Source organism: Ammodytes marinus, assembly GCF_949987685.1.
Source record: "Ammodytes marinus genome assembly, chromosome: 5".
Taxonomy (NCBI): domain Eukaryota; kingdom Metazoa; phylum Chordata; class Actinopteri; order Uranoscopiformes; family Ammodytidae; genus Ammodytes; species Ammodytes marinus.
The window spans coordinates 24,667,711-24,684,613 of NC_137234.1; the positions used below are offsets into that span (position 1 = coordinate 24,667,711).

Genomic DNA, 16,903 nt, shown 5'->3' on the forward strand with positions numbered 1-16,903 from the left:
CACCAGGAACTGCCTTTAGACATAAAAAACTTTACCCTTGTCAAGAAAATGTGACTTGGCCATTTGGTGATTTTTTTTTCTGGCTCCTGGTTTGGATGGTGAATGAGATGCTTTTTCCTCATCAATTAATAATTATCCGCCAATGGGTCGAATTAAACTTTTTTTTCCGCTTATCAATAAATGATGTTCCAATTGTTTTGACTGAGGTTGTTGAAATTAAGCTATGAATTATTTCTATCATTTAAGTGTTGTTGAATTGTATTGATGCCTAGTTGGTCAGAAAATAATAGCGACAGACTTCCAGACAGCTTTATCAAACAGGGCTGTAGCCTCAAGGCCTCTGCTGGACACTAGAGGATTGAGCAGGACTCATCCGTGCCCCTGGCAACTTTACACCATGGGATCCAATGCTGGGCTGCCAGGATTCTTGCTCTGCCGGCCTGGTTGGCTGGAATGGAATGAAGTGTGGCTCACTGGTTGGTTGGTTGGTTGGTTTGCTGGCTGGCTGCTGAGCTCTGAGGATCATCATTCAGGTCGTGCCCTACTCTGCCAACCCATGACAGACAACAAAGGGCCGATCAGAGATGCTAAACAGCAGGCACGGGTATTCACCACGCTGAAACACCCTGCAGTCCTGAGCGATCCTGCTCCACTACAGAGTCAGTGTCAGTGTCCCAGTGTTTGTTTGGTCACAGTGCAGTGAAATGGGAGGAAGTGTGTATTATTGTACTGGTGGAATAAATGCAAATACCCTCCCTCCCTCCCTCCCTCCCTCAAGGGAAGACCTATTCCACTCAGTTAGGGAAGGCTCCTGGATACATTTGACACAGTGTTGCATGTTGCCCTTTGGAGAAAACTTTGATCCTTCTAGTGAAATCTTTGTGCGTTTTATGTGCATGGAGGTCTGCAACATGACGAACAATGTCACAAAAACATTCACTCAACACCGTCAGCAAAGGTTCAGGCAATTCACCCTATATGTAACTGTATCTGGTCTTTATCAAATGGCGGTTTACATTTGGCTTGGCTTGGTTCAGCACATCACACCAGTACAAAAAATTCTTGGAATAATGTCAACCTATATGACACCTCACAATTGAGGGTAAGAGAATACTGAAGGGAAGAATTGCTGATTGGAGCACAAAGTAGATTCAGCCCAGATCAATCCCTTATTAGTCCCTTATGATCGTTTTCCTTATTGTCCATTATCACTATTAGATCCATCCTTATCTCCTACCTTTCATTAATTAAAATGAGGGAAAGAGGCATCTGGGGTCAGCCATGAATGATATTACACCCTCTGCTTAATTTGCCATAAGGGACGGGTGAAACCAAAAAGACATGATAACTTTATGTTACTGTAAATATACGTAAATAAAAATAATCTGACATTGTAAATTAAAATGACGTTGGTTGGTTAAGTTTGATGGGGAAATGAATGAAGGGGTGAATGTTATAGTTCTCTCTCACAACACCTGTGAATATTTGTGTGAAAAATGAAATGGCATGACATATTTATTGTACCTAACTAATAAAGCATTCTCACTCTAATTCTCAATGCTGTCTTCTGTTGGAGATATTTTCTTCAGCGCTCCTTGAGGCTGTTTTCTTTCATTAAGAGCTTTTACTATAGGCTTACTAATCACATATGTCCAAACGGAAGAAAGTAGCCATTCATTCTTGACAATAGGGATTTTACGGCCCCTTCAGTGGTGGTGTGTTTGCTACAACCACTTTCTGTTTGTCCTCTCCAGCTGTCCTCTTCTGTCTTTCACGGCACTGCTCTCTCGTTAAGACCTAAAATATCAAAACATTCCACGACACTTTGATACCCGAGTTATTTATTACATTTTAGCCTGAAGATACAGAACTGGAGAGCTCTGAATGTAAGCCAAAACACATTTGGACTTTTTCTCCCAAGTTGAACGTGGCCCAGGTGCTTTTTCTTTTTCTCTCCCTGGCTGGGTTACTCTTAAAATGTGAATGCTTGATTACATTTTATCTTTTTTGGCATCCATTGTGTCTCGTCCATATCTGTCCATATCCTAGTGCTTTAAGAAACTATTTGTGCCAACTACAATGCCAACCCTTAACAGTCATTTTTCAAATTATTTTCCTCCATCTTTTGTGCATTTACTCTCCATCACCCATTGCATTAATAATTGATGTATTCAAATGAGCTTTTTGGGAGTTGGATTGGTTTTCCAATGCCTTTGAATACATTACACACTGAACCCTAAAGGCACAAAGTGGGACATTATTTATCTTTCTTTCCATGGAAATAAAGAGCAGCAATATTTTCATAAATAGGCTATTAGAATTATGTTAAGACATTTTAAAATCTTTTTCTCTTGTTCCACAACATTTTAGTACTGACAAGTGAAACAATGAAATATGTGCTCTTGTGGAATAGGAAAAGTATTTTCTTTCTTTCTCCATTAAGTACCATAAGGTTCCGTTAGTGTAGTGGAGGTATGCCATAAATGACCTGCTAGCGTGCCCATGGGAAGAAACATTAGACAAAAGAGCTTGCCGGAAACCGTGAGCTGGGCTACCCCGGTGTCTCTGTGGGCAGTCTAAAAATACCACTGTGCCTCTTTCAGATATTGAAGCTGGGTGATGACATATAGTTGGCAGACCTTCGATCACTTTCTCCGAACTCCCACCAGAGTTGATTTTCTTTTCACATGGTGTCACAAATGGAAATCTTTATATGCCTTGTATTTTAGAAGGGCTGGCTTTCTCTTCAGTATTTCAATATCCAAACAGAGCACGACTTATTCTGGACTTTTGCCACACGCTTTGGAATTATTGTGGATAATATTAATGGGTTTCCTCTTGTTATTTATTTTTTTGGTTGGACTGTCTTTCTTGTGTAATTGCCTAACTCCGACACCAGTGACTGGATTTCGGAGGATTTTAGGGGATAATGTGTCAATTACTACTGTGTTGTGAATCTTCTACAAACTGTTGGCTCACAGTCAGTCCGCTCTCGTGAGATTTTTTGCAATTCATCAGAAAATGCAAATATAATCCCCATGTACAAAAAGGGAAATAACTACGCTAAAGAAGGCACACAACAGGTTGTAGTCTGACTTGGAAGCAACACAGTGCTACGGTAGCCTAAACAGTTTGGTGGTAATGATATTGCCCCAACTCAAGTCTCAATCTTTTTTTTAACCATGGTTGAAACCTTTCTCCAAACCTTAACCACACTGTTAACATATAATGAAACGTTGAACTGCCAATACATAGCCCTAACCTTGGAATAATTTTGAGAAACACGCTTATTTACTTGCTTGCCAAGAGTTGGAGGAGAAAATCGATACCACTGTCATGTCTGGTAAATCTGAGGCTAAATAGCCAGCAGCTGAAGGGCTTAGGTTAACGGGGGGGACTACATTCGTAATCTGTTGTATTTCTTGGCGGGGGTCAGCGACTTCCTTAAATACTTCAGGAAGTCACTGCTCCCGGCCAAGAAATAGTCAAGCACATAATCTCCCTCTAACTCTAACGGTGTGTAATTTTTACACTTTCTTTTACACTGTTTGTGTGTGAATTAAACACATTTTATAGGACAAATTAATTAGTGAACCGCAAGCTAGCTGGTCATTAGGAATAGTTGTTTGAATTAATATCCATCCTTAACGACCAGCTAGCATGGTTCTAACTAACACATGTTTCTCCTATTTGCTCTGTTGTTTTCAACCGCTCAACTTGTCTCTCACGTCCCAGTACATCTAATGCCATCTACCTGTGTGATTTACAGACAGCCGTTGAGCATGTATTCATTATTTAGGGAAAATTGTATGGCTATTTCTGTGTATTCTGACCATACAGCTCCATTCCACTCACATTTTGATCCCAAATTCATTGAGCAGTTGTAAAGGGAAAACCTAATCGTATGTCCTTGGTTTCCAATCTCCTTCGTAATATCCAGTCTCATCTCCCGTGTGTGTGCCAGCTGCCTAGATTTCGATCAATCTTCAATTTCAGAAAGCCTCTTTTAACTTGTGATTCTGTAGTCATTGGACCTGCCTTTGTTCTCCACCCCTCTGGTGCATTCACAATGTAAGTGACATTGTTAGATGGATGAAAAGGTTACCTCTCACATGATTATTTGTCAGATAAGAAGATAGCACTTGTTTTTTATTTTATTTTTAATGGAAATACTTTTGAACTCAGCTGCAAGGGATCGGGGTGCGCCCACGTGGGACATTTCTTTACTCTGGGTTTATAATTACTTGTTCAGCAATATAATTTTTGTTTTTAAAACAACGCCCTCATCATCATTTTGATCTAAAAAAAACTAAATTATATATAACTGGGTATGGTCTTTGCACTGTACAAGAAAAGGGATATTTTCCCTGTCCTGTCTGTGCTTTCTGAAGTGTTGTTGGAGTGAAAATTATCCTATTTGTTAAGCTGTAAGAAGAATTATTCAGGCCTTTGATATTAACACCAGTCATCATGCTGTCTTTGTTGTCTCTGTTGAGTGGGATCACACGTCTTTCTTTTGGTGAAGACATGTAACACTTTCTAAAAATATTGAGCTGAGGAATTTCTGTCGACATTTCTCGGGTGTCTGGCTTCACCGCAGTTATTCCAATTAGTAGCACTTAGTACAGGATAATGCATTGGCACAGAACGCTTACACAATAGCATTATCCTTCTTGCATATCCCCCTGTACAAACAGTGAGTAAACAAGCCTTTACGTAAATAACCACAGACTTCAAGTCTGTGAGTTCAAGTCAACTTTGTGACAGATAGAGGCATGCGATCTATATCCAGACTATAGTTGCGGGGGGGAATCGAGGTTGGCAGCAAGAGGCTGATGCTCGAGACGGGGTAATGGGAGGAAGAAACGTTTTTTAGGGGCTTCTCTTGTTAGTGGCCACATGATCCACTCGTTGCTCTGGGGAGCCGTCGTACAGACGCGCGGTTGAGGGAGGAATGTTGCTCCCGGCTGGAAAAGGTTTGCAGTGCACAGAGAGTTCCTTCCCCGCTCTGCCAGCTCCACTGAGAAATGGGCCCGGCCGGCCGCAGAAATTCAATATACCCCACCAGCTGGCCTCTAGGCGGGCATAGGGCCTGGTCATGATGAAGATCTGCGGTGGATTAATGATTTGCCATAGATTGGCATGACGGACCATGACTAGTTGAACTATGATGGACTATAAATATATTCACTCAGCTGTGGGTGTCTATCCCATTAATTTGCTCTGTGCAGTTGTAGCAGAGTAGCTTTCTCTGCTCGCCAATCACAGTGTGTTCGACGCTTACCGGCCTCCATGACATATAAGCAGGAGACAAGTTGAGGGGTGACCCTCCTGCATGGCAACTCAGGAAGCCGAGGCCGTAAACGCAGTGGGCGTTTGAGTGACACTGGCTTTTGTCTGCGCTTCGCTGCCAGCAAATAAAAAAAAAATTGTGTGTGGTTTTTAAGGCAATATATAATGTATCTGGCCTCACTGGCTCCACCGCGCTATTCAATGGAAAAAGAGCGCACTTGTCTCCAAAATGGCTTTGAGATGTAATTGAACCATAATGCCTCTTATGTGAGCATCGCGCAGGCGGAATGAAGATCTCCCTTGACAAATGGGCCAGAGAAAATAAACTGGCATATCTGAGTCATAAAGTGGAGAGCTTGGGCTACTGGCTCTTAAGCCTGCTGTTTGAGGGGCTGGAGCCTCCGATCGGTCTGACTAGAGAAGCTTGAGAGAAACCCAATCATCTGTGCGCTGACATCCAAGGCATTTCTATTATATCCCAGCTGATTATTGCTTTGCTCCTACCAAAACCCTGAGACCAGGTAGTATTTATTTCCTCTAGATCCAGTGTAAGATGGGCCATGAGAGATGGTGCTCTTTGGGGTTTGATGAATGCTGCAATCCCTGCTGCACTCCCCACATAATCTCACTGGTATTGAGGTGGCAGTTGCCAAGATAAAGTGTTATGTTAAGAGCTTTACAACATTCATTACTCTTGAGTCAACTGCTTTGTTTGGGTTCATTCATTTTTCTCACAGTTTTGTTAATTTTAAACACAGTTCAAATAATACTTTAATCCATGTCCCTGTGTTATCTGTGGCTCCCTCCCACCGTTTTGCCTTTTTTTCCCCAACTTTGCATTTAATTGTAACACCTCTGTTGTGCTGTTGCCAACCACCTGCGGCGGCTCATTTTGTTGCCTTGAAAATCAACGCAACCACCGTCTCTCAGCTAAAGCAGCAAAGGCCTGGCGCTCTGTAAGACACCTGGTATTGTGGCAGAGAAGATGCGAAAAACATTTAACATTTAAAGACTCCTGAGGGGAAGAAACATGCTTTCGTTTTTCCCCCTCCCTTGACCCCTGCCGGCCGCCCACTCCCCCCATCAACTGACAGACACAGCTTGTGGCTGATGTAGCAGCATTAGGTTAGGTCACGCAGGTACTTCCCTGACAGAGGGTTAGTCAAGCTGGCACTTTACTCACTGGTCATGCCTGCCAAGAGCGGTTAAAAGCACACATTCGCTATAGAAGTGTCCTTAAACATGAACATATCTCATTGTTTTGTACCTCACCATCTCAGACATCTCCAAGCTTCCCTGTTGTCTGTCATCCCAGGTTGCCCTCTATCTTAGCTGCATTTTGCCAACATGGCGTTCCCCTACTGCGTGCCAGCATTTGTTTGTGGTCGAGGGTGTGGTGCTCTTGCTTAATCCCCGAGTCCACAGCTGTGAGAGCCATGGCCGTGGTGGCAAAGCTGCCCAGACCTTGAAGCTCGGGCCCTCTGATTTTCTGTTTGTGAATTCCGCATGACCACACTCTCAGGGTAAAGCTGTAGTGTAGTCAAATGCAAAGTTTCATTTCATAGCAACCTATATTTTTTACCCATTCCACACTGGTAAAGAATAGCTGTACATCCTCCTCAGAGAATCTGTAGTGCCCTGCGAGAAGAAATAGAATATTCCATAAACACTGTTTCCAGCCGTTGCACTTTTATTGAATGTGGCAGGGCGGTAAAGTGGTCGAGCGTAAAGTGGTCGGGCGGTAAAGTGGTCAGGTGGTAAAGCAGTGCGAAATGTCAAAAAACTTCAGCGTTCAGTACTGTCACAAGTAATAATTGCATTTTCCATCTACATCGGCAGATATGTCAAGTTTTTTTCAGAAATCCTCCCCTAATCATTAAATTTTTCTCTTCACAGCCGTGCAATCAAAACCAACCAGGACCTTCTTCCGGAGACCCCCTGGACAAACATCTTCTACGATGACTTCTGGGGCACCTTGCTCACACACAGTGGCAGCCACAAGTCTTACCGGCCCCTCTGCACGCTCTCTTTCCGCCTCAACCATGCCGTGGGTGGGCTGGAGCCCTGGGGCTACCACCTAGTCAATGTGGCCATCCACGGGGCAGTGACGGGCCTGTTCACCTGCCTTGCTCGCCTGCTGCTCGGTGGAGGCTTGTGGAGCCTGCTGGCCGGCCTTCTCTTCGCCTCTCACCCTATCCACACAGAGGCGGTGGCGGGCATCGTGGGCCGGGCCGACGAAGGCTCCGCCATGTTCTTCTTGCTGTCCCTGCTTTGTTACATCCGTCACTGTAAGCTGCGGGGCCAGGCGGGGCCCTGGAGGCTCCTGGCCTGGTTGGTAGGCAGCCTGGTCTGCGCCGCATGCAGCATGCTGTGGAAGGAGCTCGGAGTGACCGTCCTGGCTGTGTCCGCACTGTACGATGTCTGCGTTTTCCATAAGCTCAAGTTACGGCAGATCATCACGCTCCTCTACAAGGTAAATAGGTTTTGTTCTCACTCAAGGTGTGCTGCTTTTTCACTTTTGTCAGATTTATCATGCAGCCACTCGCTGACTCAAGTATCTGGTAAACAGCAGTGGAAAGTTATTGTTTGTGTGTGTGTGTGTGTGTGTGTGTGTGTGTGTGTGTGTGTGTGTGTGTGTGAGAAAGTGTGCGCGTTGCATGTGTGCGTGTTTGGTTTGCTTTTCATCACAAAATAATTTTAAAAACATTTCCCGGTGTGTGCACAGCTGTGTCATTCAGGTCAAATTGTTGTGTTTCCCATTCAATGCGCGGAAACGCAATGTTGGGAAAGGAAAAGCAAACAGAATCTCTTTTTTCTGTGCCTATTGTGATGTATTGATTGGTATCCTGGGATGAATAAATCACTACAGCAATGAAAAATCACAGTAATTGGTAGGAGGGAGTTTTATAGCTGAAATTTGAATTACAGGCCTCAGGACAAAACTCATTCAGATGCACAAACCCACGACAAACTGGCCTGTTACACATTGTGAATCTGTTTGACTCCACATCTGTCCCCTCCATGTGGGTCCATCCCAAAACAATCAATTACATTGTTTTCTTCTCTCTGAGGGGAATTCTAACCATCTAAATTGAGAACCAATTTAACCAATATGATTTCAATTTTACCAAACCCAGTGTGACAACGTGTAGCTAATTGCCCATCCTCCCATTAGTGTTTATTACTTTGAAATGGGTGATATCTTTTTAAAACATAATGATGAAAAATGAGCTGTTGGCCACGTTACACATTAGCATTTGATCAAATCATTTAGTGCAAGCGTTTCTGGAGTTTCCCTCCCTGTGTGTATAATATGTAGCACTGTGTTTGCTTCATTGCTATTGCTATACACATTGCACATGGTGCGAGAAGGAGGAGAAAGAGAAGGAAACGCAAACAGCTTTTCATAAGGAATTGCTGATATAACACAGTGATGGCCATTTTATTCATCCTTGTCGCCCTTGCAGCATTCAGCCATTAAGTAGCCTTTATCACCTCCTGTCAGAAGTATTTACTGTTTGCCGTCTAGTCAATGTGACATCCATGACTCTCTATTCATGACAAAGGGGCTCCAGAATAGCCAATGAAAGGGTGGCTTTCTGGCACTCCCCCCTTGCAAAGAAAACACTTTAAGAAATGTTGTGTGGCGAGAAGGGGTATGAGTCTGCAAAAGTACAGGCAAAAACTAAGCGACACAGAACCAGAGGTAGAAATAAAGAGCAAATCCGGGTCCTCTCTTTTATTGCTCAGTATAGTGTGGGAGTAAATAGTTAGGGCCTCTTCTGCTGTGTACACCACACTGTCCTCATGATTAAAGCCTTATCTGTATCCCTGTGTCCTCTGGAGTATGGCCCATCCATTGCCACAGGCTGACAGGCCTTCTAACGACTTGTCAGGCGTGGCTAGACCGGGAAACGGGAGCTAAAGGGCCAAAGGAGATGATGCCTCATAGCTGACAACTTTTTGATTGAAAATCCACAAAGCATGCTGCTTCAATTGTGTTTGTGAAGAAGAAAACAAAGCTGGAATATGGACTGGCATGGAGCAAGCCCCGCCGATTTCTTTCATAGTTTGCCATCTCGGTTATCTGACTTGGCAAGTGTCTTCGGGGGCAGATGTGTTCTGTGACAGTGCGACACATCCAGTGTTCTCAAAATCCACAGCGCTGCATGTCTAATGTTTTGCCCTGATGCTTTTTTAAGTTGTGGTGCTGAAATAAAAATTGTAATTCATTGATCAGTTCTACATGTCTGGCGTCTTCCATATAAGATGCAGCAAACTGCACAAGCAATCAAAAGTTTGCCAACAAATAGAAATAATAATAAGTAAAGCAACAAGAAACTGCAACAAAAAAAACAAGTCAAGTGTATCTTAAAGGGAAGTTGCATGTATGTTTATTGGCAGGCTGTTCCAAAGTTTGTCAATATTAAGTAATGCCCTTCCATACTTATTTGTCTTCCTTGCATGCCAGGTGCAATACACACAGTCAAACCTTTAATATATTTCTCTATAAGGTCTTTTAAGGTCCTTTTTTAACAACAAGTTCATTTGAATTTAGTTGTATTGCCCAAAATCACAAATGTGCCTCTAAAGTGTACAATCTTGTCTTGTGCCGTGACAGATTTACCAAATTGACACAAACATTAGATAGAGTCTGAGAAAATAAATACCCTTTTTTTGCAGTAAAAAGGAAAAGCGATGCGACAGCTCATCACAGTGGCTTCTTTTGCTTTGAGGAGGCAGGCCTGTGTGGGTTGTCAGGCTCTTTTGGAAACACTCTGCAAAACAACTACGTATTTTAAATTTTTTCCCGAGAGAAAAACTGTAGAAAACAGTGTGTTTTTCTGGAATATAATGTTTGAATTTCCCAACGCGCAGTTTTGAGCTATCATTATGGTAGCATGTCATTAAGTCGCACCACAGACAACGCAAACGGAAGCACAGATAGAGGGCTGTCATCATCCCTGCAATCAGGTCCAGGAGCTTTCCTACATACAAGACTTGACTGCCTGTAATGTAATCGTGCTCTGCGGTCATGGATTAGTATGTATGAGTGTTGTGTCCAGATCCGTTACCCTCATGGCAAACAGTCCACGACAGCACGCGTGGCCATTCGTCTAAGGCAAAGGGGAGTTATTCCTGAGAGGCTTCAACTGCCTGCAAGAACATTAGTTCTGTTGTGCACTGACCTGAAAATGATCAAAATGAAAGTAGATACAGCTCCTCCTCCCAAGGACTAGGCTCAAGATCTATCAGGTGCTGACAACTTGGCAGCATTGTAGCATTACTGTTGTGAGATAAGAGGGAACAGAGGCATAGACGCATGAAAAACGGAGCTGTCACTTTGTCCCAGCTCGTTCCTTGTTTGAGTCCATAAAACCCATTCTTTAGTGGGACCTAAGAGCCCGGCGTGTTGCGTGACTGACAGGCCACAATGGTCTTGTGTTTTATATCGCCAAGCTCTACACTCGGCTACAGTCGTTTTGACATTCAGCGTTTGGAAATGGTGAAATGGGCCCCCCTTATCTGATTGTGGCGCACAGTCAATTACATTAACTTTTTATATCGGCTGGAAATCTCCCATTGTGTCATTTATAAAGCTTCTGTGTGTGTGGGTCGGAGTTCGACGGGCCGACGAGACTGGGAGCTTCCCTCTAATTCCATGTAGGTCCGTAACTCATTTTATCAAGACTTCTAGCTGCGGACTCTCTTGCATACAAATCATAGGGAAATGCAGTGCACGGATATTATCTAGATTTATTGGTCATAGAGAAGATCTTAGAACAGGAGAGTCAGTGCTTTACAATGAATAACCATCTTGTAAAAATATACAGCTGGAGAAGAAAAGCGTTTTCATTAAGGACACAATCAAAAGCCTACGTGTGGAAAAAGATAGCCTATTAAAGCATGCTCTTTATAAATAACACATTGTAAATGTAAAAAAAAATACATAATTCTTCATCCTTTTGTGTACAGCACATGTGTCTTTTTCTTGCAGGCTTTTCTTTGTGTAATGTCAGTTCCACAGCCTACATGGATCCTATTCTCCTATTCATCAAATTGAATTGTCCCCAGGCAATACAACATCCCAGAAAGGATTAGACAAACCCTTGCCAGCGTTATTCTCTCCAATAGAGTTTGGAAATATAAAGCCTTAAGTATTAAAAGTTAACCCCAGTTTAGGACGACTTCTGCCTGTGTTCCTATGTTCTGCAGAGTCTTCTCTAGCCGAAAAGAATCAAAGAGGAAATCAGACACGGCAAAAGGGAAACAATAGTGCCCAGTCTGTAATTGAATAAGAACATGTTGGGTTAACGGGGACGCTGGAGTCAAAGCTCTTGGCATCATCCTCTGGCATCCAAACTCTCTGTGGAAAGCTTTTATTAAGAGATCTGCTACAACCTTTGCACACTGGAGTGACCTTTCTAAGAAGCACACAGTGCTTTTTAGAAAAAAAAAATTACACATCAGCACTTTGAATGGATGTTTTCTGTATGAATATATAAATACAAAACACCTCTTTCTTACAGAATATCCTTGCACTAAGTTGCAGTTTAGCTTTTAGTGTCCCATACTCATCTAGGTACCTTTAACCAAGCATTACCTCCTTCCTTTTCCTCCCTCCAGTCATTAGCCTGTGTGTTTAGTGTTGAACCCACCAGCTCATACAGTGTTGATTGCCGGTGCCAGTCCACGTCTACAGCTTACAGTTAGCTGTAATTAGTTCATTCCAAGACGCATGCTGTCTTCAAAAGTGGTGGAAAAACCTGGCATTAAATTTGTTTACTCAGGCTGACATTTACAGTGGTGATATTCTCCAGTTGCCTTTATGACTGATTAAAGTCTTTACGGCCATGTGTTCTTATGTACTGGGCTCCTCTCAGACAATGGGTTAACAGCATTCAAATGCAACATAGTTGGCGACGGAGAGAGTGCGTGCTGTGTTACCAGGATTTATGTGGAAAAGGGTGCTATTTATGAGACTGTTTCCCGCACGGCGTTAGTAAATAGGCTTGTTTTAGTTCAGAGACACTGAAACGCAATTAGAGCTTCCAATTTAGTTGAGGTAGGAATGCTCTTTATGTGATATCACGGTGTGTATTCTGTAGAAATAATGCCGTTAATTGTCTGTCCTGAGGACTTGGTGTTCTTTAGTTGGTAAATGTTCAGACAATTTAAGAATTGAGTTCAAGATGGGCCCTACAATTCATTATAAACATCTTCCCTTGGATTTAACGGTTTTGTTAGTCGCGAGGGTTCATTGTTCATTCATTTGAATATAGACAGCACTACCCGTGGAATACCAGTATAATGCTACATTTTCTCTTACCCAGAAAAGGAAAGTGTTAGTTGTAGGTCATTCCACACTGGAGAGGTAATACTGATTGTTAACATACATGTATTCAGTGCGAGCCATGGTCCCCGAGGGGCTGACGGTCCTGACATGACCATGGCCAGAACAATCCTTTGAAAACACAATACAGAAATATGATGCTTTCAAAGTGTACACTGGAGAAAGATGAACTTTCTAGGTGAGGTCATGCCAATGATATACATGCATCAGGACCTTCCTGAGGACAAAATGGCTCAGATATGTCTTAAAGGGAAACTTGAAACCTATGCGATGGCTTTTGTGCACGTCCAGCACCCTGCGATGCAACCACTGGAAAATGGTTTCCAAATCTGGGATGAAACCCAGCTGGCCTTTGGTGAATGTCAAGCTCTCACACTTTTATCTTTTCGCACCTCCTGCTTTCTGTTCACACTTTGGCTATTAGCGCAAGGTCACTGCTGGCGGTGTGTGTGTGTGTGTGTGTGTGTAATGTATCTGGAGGGTGACTGAGTTTACCTGGGCTGAGAGCTCAGGTGTACTGGTGACCTCAATGGTTGATATGATGGAGGTCTGGGAGTGGAGATGTGAGATGGATGATCCATACGAACACATGTATGTGTGCAATGCATGTTTAAGGTTGCCGAGCTGTGCGTGCCTGTGTGAGGGTGTGAGCTATTGACCTAGCATACAAAATATGACATCCATACATACCCTTGCTGTGTATGAGAAGAGGTAAAGGGAAACACAGCCCCAGCCAATACATTTTTACCTGGGGCTCCACAGATGCTCCTCCATGCTCTAATGGCTCCTGTCATTGTGTGATGGATTGGGCCTGGTGGGCGCAGCGAGTGCCCCCTGCCCTCACCCACCTGCCTCTCACATGGGGATACCCACCACCGCCTCTGGTCTGGATATGGAGATGGGCATTCGGTAGCATGCATAATGGTAACATATTTATCGAAAAACAATGAGGTAGGGCAGGTGTTGGAAGAGATGTTGGGTGTACGTCTTCCCATCTTAGAAAGTGAATACATCAATTTTACAAAATGCCAAACTAATCCTATAATTTGGTTTTACCTTAGCAATAAATGGATGACTGACCAGGTCTTCAGACCCCCGAATGTCTCTGCTTTGGGGTAATATGAAGTGAAACCGCAGTGATAGAAAGTGACTTGAGCTGGGTTTACTTCAGCCTACCGTTCATCAGGGATAAGTGAACCTGACAGCCAGGATGCCACTGACCGCCAGTCTTGTGACCCTGACTTTGCCTACTTTGAGAAGATGGAAATGGAGAGAAGGTATAAAAATCCCTCAAACAAAGCCTGCAGTTGTTGGTATGAAAAGCAATATTTCACGTTGTCCCTTGCTCCGCTTTTCGTGGAAAATGATTGTATACCCCGCTCTATTCATAGCCAGTGTGTCCGAAAACCGATAGTGGCATGCTATGTAAGGCCTCAGTCCTGGAAAGGATTGTCCCTTGGCAGCAGTGTCCTACAGTGTTGTTCTAGTTGCATACATTGGGTTATCTTAATAATGGAAACACATATTTCCTGGTTTGTCTGTTTTAACTATATTGAATTCATAGTTTTGGCATTTGTTTTAAGTTGCTGACCATACTCCCATTTATGGCTCCGTTTTATGGTCTCAGCAAATAAATTAGCATGTTAAAATCACTCGGCCAGAACGGCATTACTTGAGACTTCCAGCTACTGTACCGGGAAAAAAAGACTAGTGAAAGCTTTTGTTAGGCCTCATGTGGACAAGTCGTATAATTTCAGACTGAATCTACTTTTTTTCTTTCTTTGAAATATTGGTTGCATAACTCTAATTAAGCTCAAAGGAGTATTCATTTCAATACAATACTGTATGATTGTGTACATCATTTTGGACATGATGCAAAGTCACAGCTGTCACATTAACTCAAGTAGTTTCTAGACGTTTTTTGAGTTATTGTTATATAGAGCTGAACAGAAAGATGACAACTGGAACAGCTCAAAGCGTAATGGCAGGTTACAGTTTCCTCTTATTAGTTGTTTGTGTGCTTAGCACAGTAAATCCAGCTTTTAGGAATCCTAATCATAACAAGCATCGCAAGATATCCAATAAACTACAAACGGCTGCCAAAATCTCTCGCATGGATAAGAGAAATGAAACCATTCAGATGTGGAATGGGCAATCGGCCACTTTCAACAAAGGAGAGAGGGAAACAAATGGAGAGCCGTCTACAAAATTCACTGCTGCATTGTCTCATCACGCCCCTGTAACAATCCACAAAGGCTCCCAAAGGCAGAGCGGTCCAGTCTATCACCTGGATAGCTTGGGCCCCAGCAGATAGTCCCCTGGTGTATGGGGGGGGGCCGCGGCATTTTCCACCAGAGGTCACATGCTATCATCACTGTAAGGGAAAAACAGGGCGTGTGCGAAAGATGCGGAGCAAAAAAATGTGTTGAAGAGGAGGCAGAGAGACTTATATGGATGGGGCAGCCAAAGGACAGGGAGAGGGGGAGGAAGAGAGTCTGCTGTAGACATTTTCCTGGAGGCAGAGTCTCGGTGTGTGCAGTGCTCTCTTCAGATGGCCTGTCGCTCCCCATGAACCATCAGTCACTGGATGCTCTATTTTAGGACGCCCAGGCCGGGGCGATAGACCCATATACCAAGCTGGTGGCCTTTTATTAAACATGAGATATATTAATCAGTCATAGAGGTCCCTCTCTGAGAGAATGTTGGAGAGCTGCAAAGGCACTCATTTTCCTCTTTATTTATTTATCTGTAAGGTTAAGCTTTTGGATGTTCATTCAGTATTTTAGTGTTGTATTTGTATAGTCCGTCATCCTTGAGTACAATGCTGCTAAACATGACAGAATATCAGATTTATTGGGAACAATATACAGTTATGTTCAGAATGCTTACTGTTGTAGGAAATATAACATTTTGGTCAAATGTGTTGGGTGTTAGAAATAGAAGAAAACAAGAGGCTATAGGCAGAATTTATTAAACATGCGTTGGATGGATTTCTGCTGTTCTGGAAAAGTAAGACGGAGTACATGATTATGTTTCACAGAAACTGGACTTGCATATTATCTGAGATGTCAATGCAATCCAGTTAAAACCAAAGTAGAGTCGGGATTTGAGACATCATATTGATCCCTGGTGTAGGGAGGGACAGTGTGTGCTTATGTATTGGCTATTCTATCCACAATGTCCAGACATGATTAATGAGGAACACATTGAAAAACATTGTGAATTCTGAATAATACATCCAAGATTAAATGTTCTCCGTCATAATGGCTCAAGCCGTCCAAAATCTTCTTTCACTCATTGTCCTTCCATGCATATTTTTTATGTATCCAATTTCTCTGTCCAACCCCAAATGTCACTTTAGATCTGATGTTCCCTTCTCAGAAAATATATTTTCTTTCATAACTATCACAGCATTTGAACATAGCGATACATGAGAGGCCAGGGAGCTCTCTTGCAATGTATTACATTTCCAAAACCTTAGCGATTAAGCCCATGGAGACGGTTGGGCATGTTCATGCAGCCATGAAAAGACTGAGTGCTGCTCTTCAGCCGTTTTTCCTGTCATGCCTTCTCTTACACAGTACACTCAAATTGTTTCTCCTTGTGTAACTGCTGAGTTGCAGATTTTGTCCTAAAACATTCATTCAGCCGTGTGGACTAAATGGACTCGAGCTCACAACAAATTCTAATTTCTCTTCTGTGACACATTGGAATGATTATCGCAGCAGCAGCAAAGCGAAGACACACGGCACAATCCGCCGCCTCTAAACACCGATGCAAATTGTGGAAAGAATCCTCCTCCTCCTCGATAGGCTCTGAAACAGGAAATGTCAGCTGTATTGAGAACCGCATTGATTACAAATCCTGTGTAATCAAGGATTAGGCTGCGTTCCAAATCACATAGGTTGCGTTCCGAATCGCATACTCTTTCTTTTTTCTATTCTACATACTACATCCGACGATAAAAATAATCTAGTTAGGATGCAGTAGGCATACTATTGGGACATACTTTACTCTTATTTCATCATAACATTGCGCCTTGATCTTGCCTCTTGCTTTTATATCCGTCGCATCCCTGTTTGTTTTCATATGGAGGCAGAATCGTCCAAATAGGATGCAGTTTTCAACACTAACAATCTTGGCCACATGAAGTAGGACATCCGGGTACTTCTAACCATCCTAAATCTGGCCACAAGAATCGGGACATCCTAAATTTTTTTTCTACATACTATATAGTAGAAAGTATGCGATTCGGAA

General features: G+C 42.9%; 1 protein-coding gene across 2 annotated transcripts in view; it reads left to right on the top strand.

The window, feature by feature from the left end:
• Positions 1-16,903, top strand: part of tmtc2b (transmembrane O-mannosyltransferase targeting cadherins 2b) — a 94,572-nt gene that overhangs the window by 35,574 nt on the left and 42,095 nt on the right. For both annotated transcript variants that reach the window (XM_080028013.1, XM_080028014.1), the window contains exon 2: positions 7,189-7,765. In XM_080028013.1, coding sequence (XP_079884139.1) covers positions 7,189-7,765 — 577 coding nt within the window. The remainder of the gene's footprint in view (positions 1-7,188; positions 7,766-16,903) is intronic.